Below are 15,764 nucleotides of genomic sequence, written 5' to 3'. Positions count from 1 at the left end.
CATGTTCCACTTCCTAGTGTTTCGCTCTGTGATCTTCTTGAGTGGTTCTGGTTTCATCTTCAAAGCAATCTGCTGAGCTTGTTTATCAAAAAGGCAATCAGACGTGTTCCTTACAAGATGGCCTGAGAACTGCCACATAGACCGAAATCTTTCCTCTGGGAGGTGAGCTCAGCCACACAGGCGTATCTCCATGGCCAAACAGGTTACCATGCATTAACTGAGCCACAGTAAAGCACTCTGCATAATCTCAGCTCATAGCAAGTGCAAGGTAGCCATGTTAATGTAGATATAATGAAGGAATGTAGCCTAGAGCATTTTATTGTTCATCTGCCACCAGCTAGGAGCATGCACAAACTCAATTACCATAGTACACTAAATTGCCAAGCCACAGTAATTCAGTCGTAAATCTACGTCCCTAGGTTAATTTGCTGTGACTTCTGCATCCAGGCTCCAGCCTTCATGTGTGCTGCAGAAGCTGATTCCCTGTTGTTCTGCACTTGTGCTGTCATTTATAGCAAAGCAGAGTGTGAAGTGGGTGTACAAAGGCATAAACACTTTTCCTGATGTCTCTGCTTTTAACCAGCCTACTCATTAGATTTAGACTCTGCAGCCCGTTTCCAAACTCACCAGTTCTGTTTTGGGTCAAACTCTCTCATTCTGTATCATCAGCTGAACTATTCCCTGCTGGCAAACCCAGCCCACAGTCCATAAGGAAGTAGGAGGAGTAGCTCAGCTCTTTAATATCGACTCCATGTGTCAGACACGGACGTGTGAGTATGTTTTCAACCTACTAGCCAGAGCACAGGATACCCTATTGATATCAGCTTCAGACCAGGCATTGGCTGTCCCCTGCTGTGAGCAAAGTCATTCTCATGCCATTACACTGCAAATCTCTTTAAAGGATCCGTAGCAGCTGCTTTGCAATTTAGTTTCCTCCTAGCAAACTAGAAGAATTATGCCTGATCAAAGTCACTTTTATTTTTGACTAAAGCTGTCCCAAAGGGAGGGCGGTGTGCTGAAAATGATGTACAAGGCATATTTGTTTAGACTAGCACCGAGTGTGCATTTCTTCACACAGACAAGCTCTCAACTCATAACCTGTCTCATTCCATCACATTTTCAGCTCCGGGGTTTTCTTCTGTAGTCTCGTACGTTTTTCAGCTCACAGTTTGACAGCTCTTTGGGCTCGTGCTCACGAGAGCTGCACAGGGATTGCTGTTTGCTCCTGTGCTGCTGTTATTATTCGGAGACAATCACATTTCGTGCTAAGGTTAATTTTGGGTTTTCTTGCTTTTTCCTGTGGTCTGAAAAGAAAATCACCTTCACGGCTGCGTTATTAAATATTGGCAGTGGTTATTATGAAATGTTTGATGCAGACCCCTGCCCTCATGTGCCTCTCACAGAGCTGATGCATCAGATAGGTCAGTGAGAGGCTGATTTACCCGGTCTGTTCTGTGCTGAGGAGACTTTCCAGCGGAGTGATAGCAGCTGAATTCCGCAGTCACCCTGTAGAGCCTATTTTAATCAGCTTTCTCTGTATCTGTGTTTCTGTTTTGCTTTACTTCTCTAGAACTTGCTGTTAAGGTACAAGATCTCATGTTCCCATTACAAACCCTCGCAGCGTGTCAGTACCTCTGCAGTGGCTTGGTTCAAACAGGAGCGATGGCCTCTCCTGCACTGTTTGCCTGCTGCCCTTCAGTAAGCAAGCACAACATCCTGCAGCTGAGATGTAGGTGATGCAGCCTTCCCAGTCTCATCAAAGCCATGGATACAGTTGATTGCATGCAGCAGGGAAGCAGTGCTAAGCTTGGTTAAATGTGCTCACTTGTTTTCATTATCCCACTTTTTTTCATGGCCCCAGCGTGGCAGCTTGGGAACACAGAATGTTTTTCCTCATTTAAAGGGCCTGGGTCTTGCTTTGCTCCTTAAGTCTTTTTAAATGCATCTCTGGGTCTGTTAATTATTCATTATAACTTAATTATAACTTAATCATCACTCTTTCTTTGGTGAAGAAAGTTGTTATTTGTGAGTCAAAAGCTATTTATGAGGCAGTCTGGTATCTTCAGAAAGATGGAGTTGGGGGAGCAGTTTTAATTATTAAAAGAAGCTTTGATTAAAGAGAGTGAAGTAATTTAACAAGCGCAACTGGTTTGATTTTTTAATTTCTTTTTCCAGGCCTGACCTGAAACTATAGGACTTGCTTAAATGCCCCAGGAGATGGACAGATCAGTTCTGCTTCATTTCCTTTGGCTGGTGTGAACAGTGCTTGCTGGCAGAGATTGCAGGGGTTGGTTTGTAGTCCACAGGCTGGGAAATAACATTTTGCTGTAAGGGAGAGCCTCACGGTCGCTGGCCTTTCATCCTGACAGGCCGGGGCTAGCACACTGAAAACAAGCCAGTGTGTGTCCTGTTGTTTCATCTCGGAATAGGATTTATTCTCTTGTGCTGGGGGGGGTCACCTGAGCACCGAATTTTCTGGCATTGAGTTGGATCATACAGCAAGGAGAAGTAAGCACCAGTTGAATTTAGTAGCTTTGGAGATTCTGGTTACTGTATAAACTGAAGACTTCAGGGCAAGGATTATCTTCCTGTTCTCTCTGGGTTCAAAACAGACAAAGACCTTTGGTTCATACCAAGGATCCAAAATGGCATTAAACTGATATTTCAGTTTGTTAGTTCTTGGTGTTAGATAGTTTTCTATCCTAGCAGTAAGAAGGATATTTTTTTCCGTTCTTTTTATATTCCCTCTTTCTTTTCTATTTAAAGAAACTACTCTTGGACAGAACTATCCACGAAGCCCTGCGTGTGTGGCAGCCTGAGCTGAGGTTTTACTGCTGTGCTGACTGAGCCTGGCTGAGGTTCACATGTGTCTACTGGATTCCTTCTTGCATAAATACCAACCATGTGAGCAGGAAGCTTCAGGAAACAGTGCAACATAAATGTAAATATTCCTAAACGAAATAATGAGGTTCTCCAGCATAAAAGTCAAGTGAGAAGCAAACTCCATGTGACTAGTTACTTAACCCTGGCATTAGCACCTACACAGGGCTTAGCTGCAGCCTGGTGTCCCCACTGCCAGCCCCATGCAGCGTCTTCACCAAAACCTTTTATGCAAGACCAGGTGATAGAGGTGGACAGCTGAAAAACTCCCATGGTGTGAATTCTTACCTTAGGTATGCTTAGCCAAGTGAGGTCCATAATTACTTTTTTGGGCCGTGTTACTTCTGCATAAAATACAGCTGTAAAAATACGGTGCTTAGCATACACATTGTCTGCAGTGCCATAGTGGTCTGACAACATCTGCTTATTTTCTCTATGTGGAGAGATTGAGTTTGCAGATTCCACACCCTGTCTGTACTCCAGACTCATACAGGTTTGTGCTTATGTTTGACTCGTGTATTTTTGTTTCCCTTCACTTTTACAGCTCAGGTAGACAAACAGTGTCCCAGTGAGAGCAGTGACTTTCAGCCCCCATCTTGAACCTACACTGCTATGGACCAGATGTGAAAGAGCAGTGCCAAAAAATAAGTACAGGCAGCTTTTGTGATGCCAGAAGTAGCAGTGTGACTGCTTTTGGCCGGGTACTTACCTGTTTTTCATCCCTTCCTCCTCCAAATCCTCCCTAGTCTGCTTCTGTCTAGAAGAGGAGAGACAGAGAAATTTACAGCACTTCATCATCTGTCTGCCTCTTTATGCCTCCTTTCTTTACCATGGCTGATTCTCCTAGCTTCACTAAGACAAAAGCTAGAACGCTTAAGGAGAAAATACAAGAAAAATACAAGATCTCATCTGAAGGCCCTGTTTTCCTGTTCTGTGTTTCTACAATAAATAGCATAATCTCGGGTCCCTAGAGCCTGACCCCTTACAGCTGAACACCATTGTTGCTGCTGCTGGCAAAAAGAACAAAATAAGCATATAACATCAGGGTAGCTTGTGCAAGTCTCTATTTAATTACAGCGCTGCATGAAGACAGTCGTTGGTGTCACACGTACTTGTGATGGCTATTATACATCCTTGACTCTTCAGGGAGTCGTGTTTTCACCGCAGACTTTCACCACAGAGGTAGTGGCCTTTTTTCTGCTTTCCTTCCTATTTCAGCAGGCATTAATAAGCTGGTTATACCTACTGCAATTAGTTTACTCTTCAATGAGGAAGATAAACAGTATCACGACTGTAGTGGGAGCAAGCAGGCAAGCGCCAATACAGTGCAGGCAGAATTCACTAGCTGCTTAATTAAAACCTGTTCAGGGGGTGCAGAGACCCACATGGGCTTCAGCGAGCTGTGAATCACAGGGAAGAGGAGCAGGAACAGGAAGACTCAATAAGCAGAACTAAAGCTCCAGTTACAAATAATGAATCACAGAATAGGGACTATAGCAAGGGTGCTTCTTCAGGAATGAGGAAATGAGATCTTCTCTCTAATGTGTTTTAAAAAAACGTATCGGTACCCTGACCGTCGTCAGCACGTCCCACCATCTGAAGTCCTTGGGAAAGCAGTGTTTTTCCAGAGTGGAAGGAACAGTCAGGGCCGCATTTGCCAGACTCGGATCCGTGGGCAAGAGGCCTCGAGTCCTGTGTGATGCAGCTGACTGGTAATTTTCCGAAGTTTCTACAGACACTTTCCATCACAGCTACGGGCCGGTTGTCATTGTGCCAGCTGCTGTTCAGACAGATTGCAAAGGCTGTTCTTGCTCTTGGCATCATTCTTTGTAAAGCCAGAGGTGGTGATACATTCTGGTCCTCTCTTCAAAAGAGTCATGCAGGCAGGATTCATGGGTGGATAGGGCTGTAGTTTGCTGTCTTTAAGTGTGGATGTTCTATGGGAAAGGAAAATCTGCTGCTGCAAAGGTGGTGAACAGCCATGGCATTACCGCCTTTCCAAGGGTGGTGGGGATATGGATATTCCCACAGGATACCTTTGAATCTGGGATGTTAGGAGTGAGCGGCTTAAAATGTCATTGGGATGAATGATGGGATGCAGGTAATTTCTCCCAGCAAATACTTATCTCTAGGAATCGACACCTGGGTTTTTTCAGTCCAAGATAGCAAACATATGAAGGACACAGGCCCTTTTTCAGCTGCTTTTTTCCTCCACGATATTTTGGAAGAGCTGTTCATCTAGCAGTTCTGGTGACTTGAGCTGTAAGGTTCTGCATCTAGGTTCAGAAAGAAAATTTTCAAACAAGGTACACAATCTTGAGGATGATGATTTTGTCCTGGGTTAACACTGAACACACGAAAAAAATATGGCACAAAGTTAAGACATTATTCACATTTCACGTGTTTTGAGGGCTCACACCAGGTTTTAGCACTGGGCAAATATCACCTATGGCAACTTCCAAATGTTTTAAAGGGCTTTTGTCTATATGCATATTATTTTCTACTTCAATTCAGCTCCCTACCTGTGAATTCACCAAGTCAAAAGGCACCTTTCTTCTTTGCAATTGTAAATGTGTTAGAAAATTGAGCAGTAGCTTGTTACCGTTTTTCCACCAAAAAACGCTACTGACTTTACATTATTCTTTGAGTCTTTTAATTAACGCCAGTCCGAGTTGATTCCTATCACTGAGTCAACTTCCTTGGTTAAAATTGGAAAAAAAACCCCAAACCCAAACATATAACGCGTACCTGAGATCTCTGGAGTTCTCGTTTCCAATTTTTTAATTAAGAAAGAATTGGAAAGTTTCCTGTGCTTCTGTAAGAATTGTTTTCTTCTCTTGCCTGTAATCCTTCTACCATACAGAGTTCGAGGATTCCCTAGCTGTGCATTGTAATGCTCAGACAGAAGAGGGACTGGCCCCCTCTTGCTGTCAGAACAAAACGTTATGAACGTGTGTCGTATAACACGAGGTTCATGAGTGTCAAGATAATGCTGCTCTGATAAGCGTGTACTCTCCTGTTGAGTTAACACCTAGGACCTGCTTCTGCTGAGGGTACAAACCAAAGTCCTCCGCTAAGCTGGGACACATTTAAGCACCTGTGGGATCACTCTTCATGTAAACTTGTAGCTGTGAACAGACCTTGAAGAGCCACGCTCAAATGTTATACAAGTCTGTGGGTTAAATACTAATAACATGGGTTATCGGCCTCTTCCAGGAGTACAAGGTTTAGAATGGAAACCTTTGGATCAAGGTGGGACTCCTGTTTCAGGAGCTGGAATACAGCTGAGAGCATGTGTTATAGCTGCTTGGCCTAATATCTTCTTGATATACAGCTGAAACACAATCTACCAGCACAGTCCATCCCATAGGAAAATGCTCTGTTAGCAATGTAGGGGGAAAAGAGAATAAAAGAAAGCCCCCTCAGCATTGGTCTTGATCTGTTCTGAAGCAGAAAATATGCAAATATTCCACAAACTGCATAGAGAGAAGGGATTGTATTGCTCTCTGAATTGTGTTCTAACACCTTTAGAAAATAGCAGGTAACTAGAACTTGGGAGCCTGCTTCTGCATATGGCTGTTGTAATCATCTAGTTCTCCAGATCCTGCATTAATTTCTAGCCAGACCTATTTTCTTGTCGTTTTATTCATCTTGCTGTATTTTATTTACAGAGATATTACAAAATATATTGTCAACTGAGTACAATTAGTAAGTACAGTGTGAATTTGGCAATGCCAGAGTCAGCATGGTGAAATTATGCTGTTATGGGTTTTCAATTGTTTTAATCCATGAGAGACAGATATCAGAGGGTAAGGGAAGCTGGAAACATTCAGACCTTTCCTTGGACACAGGAGCAGGTCCAGCTAGGGACTTTCTCAGGCTTTCATTCTGGCTTTTTCCAAAACACACAGTTTTATCTCATTTACTGTTAATTTAAATTAGGCACGATGTTATTCTGTGCTCCCTTTACTGAGAGACATAGGCAAATCGTATCTGAGGTGGTCCTTGGCTTCAAGGCGCCTCGAAGTTAGGTGAGAAGAACTGGACCTAACTTGGCTGTCTTGTTTAAGTTCACATCCGAGGAGTTGGCTGCAGATGCCTCCCCTGGCACACTGTCGTCACATCTCTGCGTTCACCGCACTCGCACTCCTCGCCTAGATTTGTAACTTCTTGTAAGAGACTGGAGATGAAGTGGTGGCGGGCAGAAATCGCTGCTGGGCTGGCTGATGATAGTTGGTGTCCTGTTGGATTGGAATGCGTACCATGCAGTACAAGGTATCACTTCTTTAGTTTCTTTCCATCTATTTTTTGGCTTGGGCTTCTGTTCAATTCATCCTGTTTATTCATATTTACACTGATGTAGTGGTCCCACTGATGCAGTGATGAGACTTACGCTCCCCTTCTTCCTTCTAGCCATACTGTTTCAGGGATTGATCTATAGGTGGCAGAAGCTTCTTAGCCCGCTTGGGGACCTTTTAAAGTTGTTTTTTCTCAAGGCTTCAGCAGTTTAATAGTGGGCGAGTCAGCTCGAGGTGAAGGCAAAGCTATTGCATGGAGTTTCCGCAAGCTCTGTCCGGCTCCTACTGCGAAGCGGAAAAGATGGTCTTCTCTTTGGCGAGAATTGTATCGGTGATGTAACACGCAGGACCGTGGCAGCAGTGACCTGTCGCTGCCTTCGCGTGGCTCTGCAACTGCCTATGTTTAATGCACTCAAGGTTAGGTGGCCACAGGCAAGAATCGAGTGAGTGTGCCTTGATTTTTGCTTCCGCTTTAAACACAGTGTGAGGATAGCTCTGAAAAGTGCCCTTGGGATTGGTGTCCCAGAGTCCAAAGGTCACCTTGAGGGATGAGAGAACTTCCCACCTGAAGGTCTTCATTACATCCCCACTACTGTTGTAACACCGTAGGCCTCATGCCCAGCACGAGAGCTCGAGACCTCCCCGCGGCTGCCTGTTTGTGTGCGTGAATGGCATTGGTTTCTTTTTTCTCATTCTCAAAATTGTGGTTGCTGTTTTTACTTTTAGCAGTGGAGGATCTTCATGAAAGCCTTGCGAAATTCAATGTTGAAGGTGGTGTAAATAATCGGATTGACAGCACTGTTGACATAGCCAAGCCACGTAAAGGCGCTGTACATTGCTGGGGGGATGTTGCAATCGCAGTGTATGTTCAGGATGTGAGTGATGAAGAATGGGAGCCAGCAGATGATGAAAACACCTGGGGGAAGAGGAAAGAGACAGATTTTGATTGCTGAAAGCCGGACAAACTTTAAGACTGAGAACAGTAAGGTTCTTTGGGGTATAAGGGAAAAAGGTTTCCCTGAGGAATAAGCCTTCTCTTTGTCTGTTAAGACTCATAGTCTATATTCTGAGTATCCAAGTACTAAAGAACTTCTTTGCTGATGTAATTATAGCAGTTACATAAAGAAATCTGGCCTTCGGAGGTGCCAGTTTCTTGCTGAGCTATGCAGTGTTTTGTGTTCTAGAAAGCCCATGAGCTCTCTCGCCCTGCACCCAGCTCTTTTGGCAGTCCAAACACCCCACAGATGGACAGCTGCTATCCTCTAATGTATCCAGGGAAATTATTTCTGTGAAGACCTGGAAACACAGTCTGCACTGGGCACTCAGACTGGCTACCCTCATCCTGAGTAATTCCTGGGTTTCTGCAGAAACCTAAGAGGAAGCCAACGCGCGCTCTCACCGAGTACAATGGCCAGCATCTGAGTGGCTTTCTTTTCCTTCTGTTGTGACAGTTTCCTCCTGTTCACAACAGTCTTGAGAGAGGGCCTTGTCTTGCCATTGGGCATAGACTGGATCTCAAAGACCTTGGCTGTGCGTGGTGTTTCTTTGGCGTGTCCGTTCTTCTCTAGTTTCCCAGGGCTGTCCAAGTGCTCCTGCAGGGTTGAGCTGGTTCTGCGATTGGAAGCGACTGGCACAATCAGCTGATGGTTACTGGGTGCTGCGGGTTTGATGGTGGTTTTCTCAAGAGGACTGGTACTGGACACCATCTCCATTTCCATCTCTATGTGACTTTCCGCCTCCTGGACAAGAATCAAATGTCCAAAACATAAAGACAGATAAATATACAGGGAGGAGCAATGAAAATTCCTTGCAGAGTGAAGCTGGATGTTGTGGAAGAGCAATCAATCCCTCTTCTCCCGCCCTACGTTTTTGGTGAATGCTTGGAGAAAGGGCTGTAAAATGTTTATAAAGAATACTTTTGGGTAGATGGGATTGACAGAACTGCAGTGAATGACTTTATTATTATTGCACAAAGAGGCTAAGAAATGGGAGAGACACTGTCTTCATTCCCCGTAGATTATTTTTTTAAATTATTATTATTATTTAGGGTTTCAGAATATAAAGAAATAAAACCGAAATCAACAAGCAAGACCCAACAAAGTCAATGCAGTCCAAGACTTAAAATAAAGAACAGAGAGGAGAAGAAAATCAAAGACACAAAATGTTAAAATGTCATGGCTTTTACGGCTGATCTTTAGGTGAGCTTAGTCTGGCTTTCTGAGCTCTATGATCTTAAACCCCCTGCTTCACTCTAAGGAATGGGAAGAATATTTAGATTTTGAGATTGAATGGTGACCTTTGTTCTCAGGTTCTTTTTTTTCTCCCACCCTACATAAATTCAGTTTGCATCCTGAGGGGAGAGAAGGGGAAAGCTAAATGCTCTGAAAAGCTACCACTTCTCTTTAACACTCACCACTTTGCGCTTATTAACTTGGAAACTCCCATTGGACTTCACAATAACTGTGCAGAGCTTGACGTCTTCTGGATGAGTGCATTTGTCCTAAGGGGCAAGCACCAGCTCAGAGGTTACACAAGCAGATAGTAATTGGGAAGAGAAGCTGGTAAGGGAGGCATGTGGAAATGCAAACAGAGGGCATGAAGCAGAAAGTAATTTTTGTGACTAAGGTGCTAAGAATGATGGAAAGGCTACTCTGAAGAGGCAGTAATGGAGGCAGGTGTCCCCTGTGCTTTTCGCTAAAGGCAGGAAACCACAAAGATCTGCTTATGTTTCCGTCTGTCATGCTGCCTCCTCTGCTTGGGATGGCGCTGGCCTCTGAGGCAATGCAGTTTGGAGTAGTGCCTCTGGGACTATACATTCCTACTGGCTGTTTTGCACGTGCTGAGAGAGTAGTGTTTTGACAAGCAGTTTCACACTAAACACACTCAGCTGGACTCCACTTAGATATATATTTCATGCTTTGAGAGGCTGTTTTCACTGCAGAGGTATCATTACTAGCGATCTACTTTGCACCTGAGCCATGCAAACAATTTCCACTGAGCTACTTCATCACAGCAGCAGGGCTGACTCAGAAAATAGTATGGCCTGTGGTCTTGGGTTGCCCAACCCAAACTCAGCAGAGCTAAAGGAAATGCAGTCTGGTTAAAGAAGCAGCTCCTATTGCAGATCTGCTGATAAAACATCCCCTGAGAGCCAGGGAGGCCTGTGAAGCACCACCCAGTGACCTCGTAATCCAGAGTGCACAGCTGAGACTCCAAAATGGCACAGGACACAACATTCACCTTTCTGGTCCAGTATTTCACCTAGTCCGGCCGATGGCATTTGGGGAAAGGAGGAGATGCTTTGGGGAATGAAGTGAAGCAGGAAGGGGAAAGGATGGAGACTGCTGAGGTCTAGTTACCTTTAGTGGGGCTTGCATGTCTGAGTCCAGGACGTGGCTGCTGCGCTTGGTGTTGACACGCTTCCTGCGCTTCCGGAGCACTATGTAAATCTGCACGTACACCAGCAGGGTGACAATGAAGGGAACGTAGAAGGAGACGATAGAGGAATACACGACAAAGGCAGGATTGGCAATTATGCACTCATTCTCATCTGGAAGACAAAAAGTTTCAGGCTCGTGGTCCCTGCTGCTAGGAGCTAGCACCAGCTTCCCCCTCTTGTCTCCCTCTTTCAGAAGGCACAGAGATACACAGAGAGTGAGGGGTTCCACTTGTAATGGGGACCATCATGTCAGCTGGAATTGGTACCAGAACAACAAGCTGCCCTTGGGTCACAGGGAGTCAGTCACACATGACCCAGAGTCCCTGGCTCTTGCTTCACTCTGTAACTAAAAGCCTGCTGATCTTATGCTGTATGAACTCAGTCTTCCTATGAAAACTGGTGGCTGAATAGCCAGTTATTTTCTCTCTTGTCTCGGTGAAGCTGTTTGCACTGTGACTTTCCTTTTCACATGTTTTAAGAGGGATTTCGATTTCATAGTGGGCAAATGTTAATGTAACATTGACGAGCGTTGTGTAAACTTCTACATAACCTCAGTGACATGCCTAAAACACTGGCCTGGAGCAGCAAGAGATGAAACAGATCCAGAAGCAGCTGACAGAAATAGTCTGGGATGACACCGAGAGAGGGCACCTGAAACAGGGATGGATACATGCAAATACACTTAAAACCCAATCCCCATGTTTATTCCTGACTATCTGGGGATCCAGTAAAGCCAGGAAGATGTCAATAGCGAGCTGGATGTGGCGTAACACTCACCTGGGTTGTTGAGGCCAAAGAGGAGTGGGCAGGAGATGGCAAATGAAAGCACCCAGACCACAGCAATCATGACCGTGACCCTGCGCTTCGAGCTGTAGCGAGTGTTATACAGCATTGGCATTGCTACTGCTGTGTACCTGCATTATGGAGATACAAACCCAGTCTGTGGTTATTCTGCCAGTGCTGACAAGCTCTGTGGGAAATGACACCTAGTTACTGTGTCTGAAAGCCTGGTGCAGCAGGAGAATATAGGGCAAGTCAGGTTTCAGGGATCTCCAAAATTTCTGCATTCCCTATTTTAGAAGGCATGAGGCTGGGGTCATCTTAGCATAGCATTTTTCTTCCACTCTCTGTGAGCTACTGCCTTCCCACTGATGTCTGCCCCGCTTAACTAACGGGGACACACACAGGCAATTCCATTTAAATTCTCAAGATCAGTGTTTCTATGTCTGCTTCTGACAGAATCCCTGCTCAGGCCTCCTTTAGGTCCTCTAAACTGCTATTCAAAAGATGTCAACACTAGCTCTCACCATTTTGAAGTGTCTGAGTCACAGGTAAAATTAGACCATGTAAAGATGGCTGTGACTTGCTCCTGTGGATTTGACACGACTTGCCGCGGTGGAGCGCTCACCTGTCGATGCTGATGGCACAGAGGTTGAGGATACTGGCAGTGCACATCATAACATCAAGGGTTACAAAGATATCACAGTGGATCCGACTAAACCTCCACTCGCCAACCACCTGCAAAGAGAGAGCATGTGGTCAGTAAAAGCATTCACTGAGGATATGCTGTTGAGAGGGTCTAAGGGGGGAATTTTGCACAGAAACGCAGACGCTGGCTGGTAGATGAGTTCTGCTGCTTCAAAAGGGATGCAATTTTGTCTACAGAGCTGCAATCAGCTCACAAGCAATCAGTCACAGGCCGTGTCAAGTAGGATTGTTTGCCATGAAGCACCTTTGAGGACTTTGTCCCATCTAGTCTAAAGGACTGAAATGATGGCACGGCCACAAAGGCCACTGTGCTCCATCCGTACCATTCTGCGGAGCGTTCCGCTGAGGGCTGGTGTGATTTTGTGCTTCCTAATCCCGTGCTGCTACTGTGTATTGAGATGAGCAGCCCGAACAGCAAAGACAAACCTGGGCTCGTACTCCAGTGACATAAGGGAGTGCCAATCTCCTCGAAGTCAGAATGAACTATGCAGGAGCTTAAGCAGGTCTCTGAAGCATTGCAAACAAGTGTTAGGAAGGAAATCCATCAATTGTATATCCCAAGCAACTCTAATTGCATTTACAGCTTTTTATTAGACTCTTTTTTTCAGTTATACCTAGCAAAGATCAGCAGTAGAGAAGCAGGAGCTGTCCTTCATTTCTTCGTTTAAAATATCGGGGTAGAAATTCCTCACATAGCTTTTTTTTGTGAACGAAATTAATATAATTCAAAGTGAGAAATCTTTGACACGCTACAAGTTGTGATAAAGACAAAGAACTAATGATAACACTTCCAGTTACGAGTAGCCTTTTTATCCTCACTTATCTTGCTATTGAAACTGAACTTTGCCAATTAAGTTTAATAGCAATTATTAGGACTGCTGTATTTGACATGTGATGAAAAAAGTATATTTCCCTCTAATAAAAATAGTCCTACTGCATTTGAAAATAGAATGAATAAGATATCTATTCTTCAGTTATTTCTGCTCTGATATACATAACGATAGGCAGCATAAAGGAAGAAAGAATGACTGCATTGAAGCCTGAGTGACAGATGAATACTCGGTGATTAAAAAAGCACTTAAGAGACAGTTACATGAGTAACTTCGATGAGAATTTGCCCAGAGGTAAAGGTTTCCAGCCAGATACAAACCTCTGCAAAATCAGTTTACTGAACGCCTATTTTGGAGTTTGAGAGACACTGTAAACTGCAGCAATTCTCTCTCTTAGTGCTTTCATTTATGTAAAAGAGACATTAGAAGTTTATAGAAGATTTATTTGTATCAAGTCTGATTTTTTTTAAAGGACTTCTTTTTGGTGTTCATTATTGTCTGAGTTTGTGACACAAAGCCTAACAAAAAGAAGGTATTTACAGAACAAAGGGTTCTGGCCAGTCTTGATTTCAGGTTGCAGACCCAGAGAGGGACCAGAGTGTGCCTAACCCACATCAGTCCAGTGGCCCCTTCTCTGTCAGCAAGTGTTTGTCATGTTTTTGTTGCCTCAAGCTTGCAGTTTAACAGAGTGTGGATTAGAGTGGAAGGGGCAAAAGGAATTTAAGAAATAATATTGCTGAGCTGTAGCAGCCCGATTGTCCTACTCGGTAGATCAAGGGAGCTGAGATTCTTGACCAACTCCACGTCCACGAGCCCAGAAAGGGGAAAGCATCTGAAACTGTGTGTGCTTTATTCTTTCACACTGAAATAAGAAATGCCTGACAGCCTCTTATAGCTGGGTCTAAGAGACCGAGGGCTTCTTGCAGCCTGTGCCTCTGCTTCAAATGGGTTGTCGCAAAAGAGAAGTGTAACCAGTCCCAGAGGCATTGACTACAATCACAACCAGCCTGTGGTCATGTTAATAAGCTTTAGCAGATGCACGATGCTTTACACTTTGAAAGTGCCACAAAAACAATAATTAACTAGGGTGATAATTAGTATTGTGCTTTCTCAACAGCCTATGTCATGTCAGTGGGTTTGTTTTCCTTTGCAGTCATACCTAATGGGCTAATTGATTATTGCTTCTTCCCCTGCTCTCCTCTGTTTTATCATTTTCTCTTGTAAACAAGTGTCTGAAAATGAATTGTAAACTCGGTATCGTTTCACTCTTGTGCTTTCTCAGCTCTGTTCACTCTCTCCTGGTTGTGACTGCCACCAGCACACCAGTTCTCAGCTGGCTGAAGAACACGGGCATCCCAGTGAAGGGAGCTGTGTATCTTCTCTTGCTCTTTCCTCTAGAGATGCATTTCATTCTTTCGGAGTCTTTACTGTTGCAAGTCATTTGCCATCAAGTAAAGAGGTGGCAGTCTTGGGACTATTTGGCTTTCACAAACCACAGTGCCACTCAAATACGGTCTCTATGCTGCGGCAGAGCTCTTTTTGTTCCAAAGTGTCATGCTAACAGCAGCAATGTGAAAAGCAGTTCACTTGGGATTCTGCTTCTCTCATATTGTGACAAAAAAGCTCTGTATTTACACCCTACTTCTACAATTGCCCGCTCTGCTCACTATTGTAGTCCTTCAGGATAGGGTTTTGATTACTCTTTGATGCAGTTTATTAGTGTGACACCCATGACGTATTTTCAGACGCAGTTTTTATGCTGGGGAATGAACAGTTAATCTATGTAGTTTTGAAAAACTGTCATCTGCTATCATGTCCATTTCTGGGGAATATCTGACCAGCTATCAGGAACTTGAAAACACTTTTGTTTTGGCTAATTCAGGAGGTCTTGAACTAGGTGATGTCTAGGCTGCTACACCTTCCCTCTCTACCCATTCATCAAAAACATTCAGCACTGCAGAACTGGGTCACCTACCTCCAGGTAGACCATCCAAGGCATGACCAGAGTTGCTACCAGGAGATCTGCCACCGCCAAGCTCACGATCAGGTAATTAGTGGTGGTCTGAAGGGCTCTTTCCCTGGACACAGCCATACACACCAGCACATTGCCAAAGACAATGACAAAGATGAGCAGGGTAAGCAGCATGGCATAGTAGTTATACTGAGGCTTCTGGTCTGCATTGGACTCGTTGAGCGGCTTGCTCCAGTTCCTGTCCCCGATGTCACCGTTGTACCAAGAGAGGTTTAAGGGATCCATGGAGGTAAAAGTGGCAGGTTCCAGCTCCACCCTAGCACAAAGATGTTGAAAAGACAGACAAAGGCCAAGTTGTAAAGTGAAAATAAGACAACTAAGCATGTGCTACCTCAGTCCTGGGACTCTCTGGAGCCCGTTCGCCCTGCCCTGAAGTCCTGTGTGTGAATAGTTAACTGACTAACTATCCAGATGGGAGGCTGAACTGATAGACAGCTCGGCAGGGATTCAAGCAGTTAATTCCTATTTCCAGTTCATCCTCCAGATTGCTGCGGCCAGGATATTAGTTACTGTGTTACAGCTAATTCAGGCAGAGTGCCTGGGATTTTTGTCGGCTCCCCTGGCATTCCCTAACCACGCCAAGTTAAGTGTGCACGGTTCGGGGCAGATGTGCCATGACCCACTTTGTTTATTTTTCATGTGCTTCGTGATGCTTTGGGCTGTGTTCTTTTTTTTTTTTCTTTTCTTTACTATTCCTTATTTTTTTTCAGCAAGGAGGAAAATAAATTAAAAAGCCTGTGAACCGAATTGTGATGATAACAAAACTTGACAGCAGCAGTTCTGAAGTCAGGGCTGGG

The 15,764-nt window shown here is 44.4% G+C and overlaps 1 protein-coding gene across 4 annotated transcripts; it reads right to left on the bottom strand.

Annotated features, from left to right (window-relative positions):
* Positions 1–7,900: 7,900 nt before the first annotated feature.
* DRD2 (dopamine receptor D2) lies at positions 7,901–15,214 on the bottom strand. 4 transcript variants are annotated; one of them, XM_010181928.1, is made up of 7 exons: positions 14,911–15,214; positions 12,026–12,135; positions 11,395–11,531; positions 10,538–10,728; positions 9,592–9,678; positions 8,578–8,917; positions 7,901–8,094 (listed from the first exon to the last, which is right to left on the bottom strand). In XM_010181928.1, exons 1-7 carry the CDS (start codon positions 15,190–15,192, stop codon positions 7,901–7,903), a joined length of 1,341 nt encoding a protein of 446 aa, XP_010180230.1. In that variant the 5' UTR covers positions 15,193–15,214. The 4 variants fall into 4 exon arrangements, with proteins under 4 accessions (XP_010180230.1, XP_010180229.1, XP_010180233.1 ...); XM_010181927.1 differs by having other exon boundaries at positions 8,578–8,914; positions 9,586–9,678; positions 14,911–15,192; XM_010181931.1 differs by having other exon boundaries at positions 8,578–8,770; positions 14,911–15,192.
* Between the last annotated feature and the right edge of the window lie 550 nt (positions 15,215–15,764).

The sequence above is a fragment of the Mesitornis unicolor genome, unplaced genomic scaffold (genome assembly GCF_000695765.1).
Source record: "Mesitornis unicolor isolate BGI_N332 unplaced genomic scaffold, ASM69576v1 scaffold24103, whole genome shotgun sequence".
Lineage (NCBI taxonomy): Eukaryota > Metazoa > Chordata > Aves > Mesitornithiformes > Mesitornithidae > Mesitornis > Mesitornis unicolor.
The sequence above is the reverse complement of the archived record's forward strand: the minus strand, read 5'-3'. Positions and strand labels throughout refer to the sequence as shown.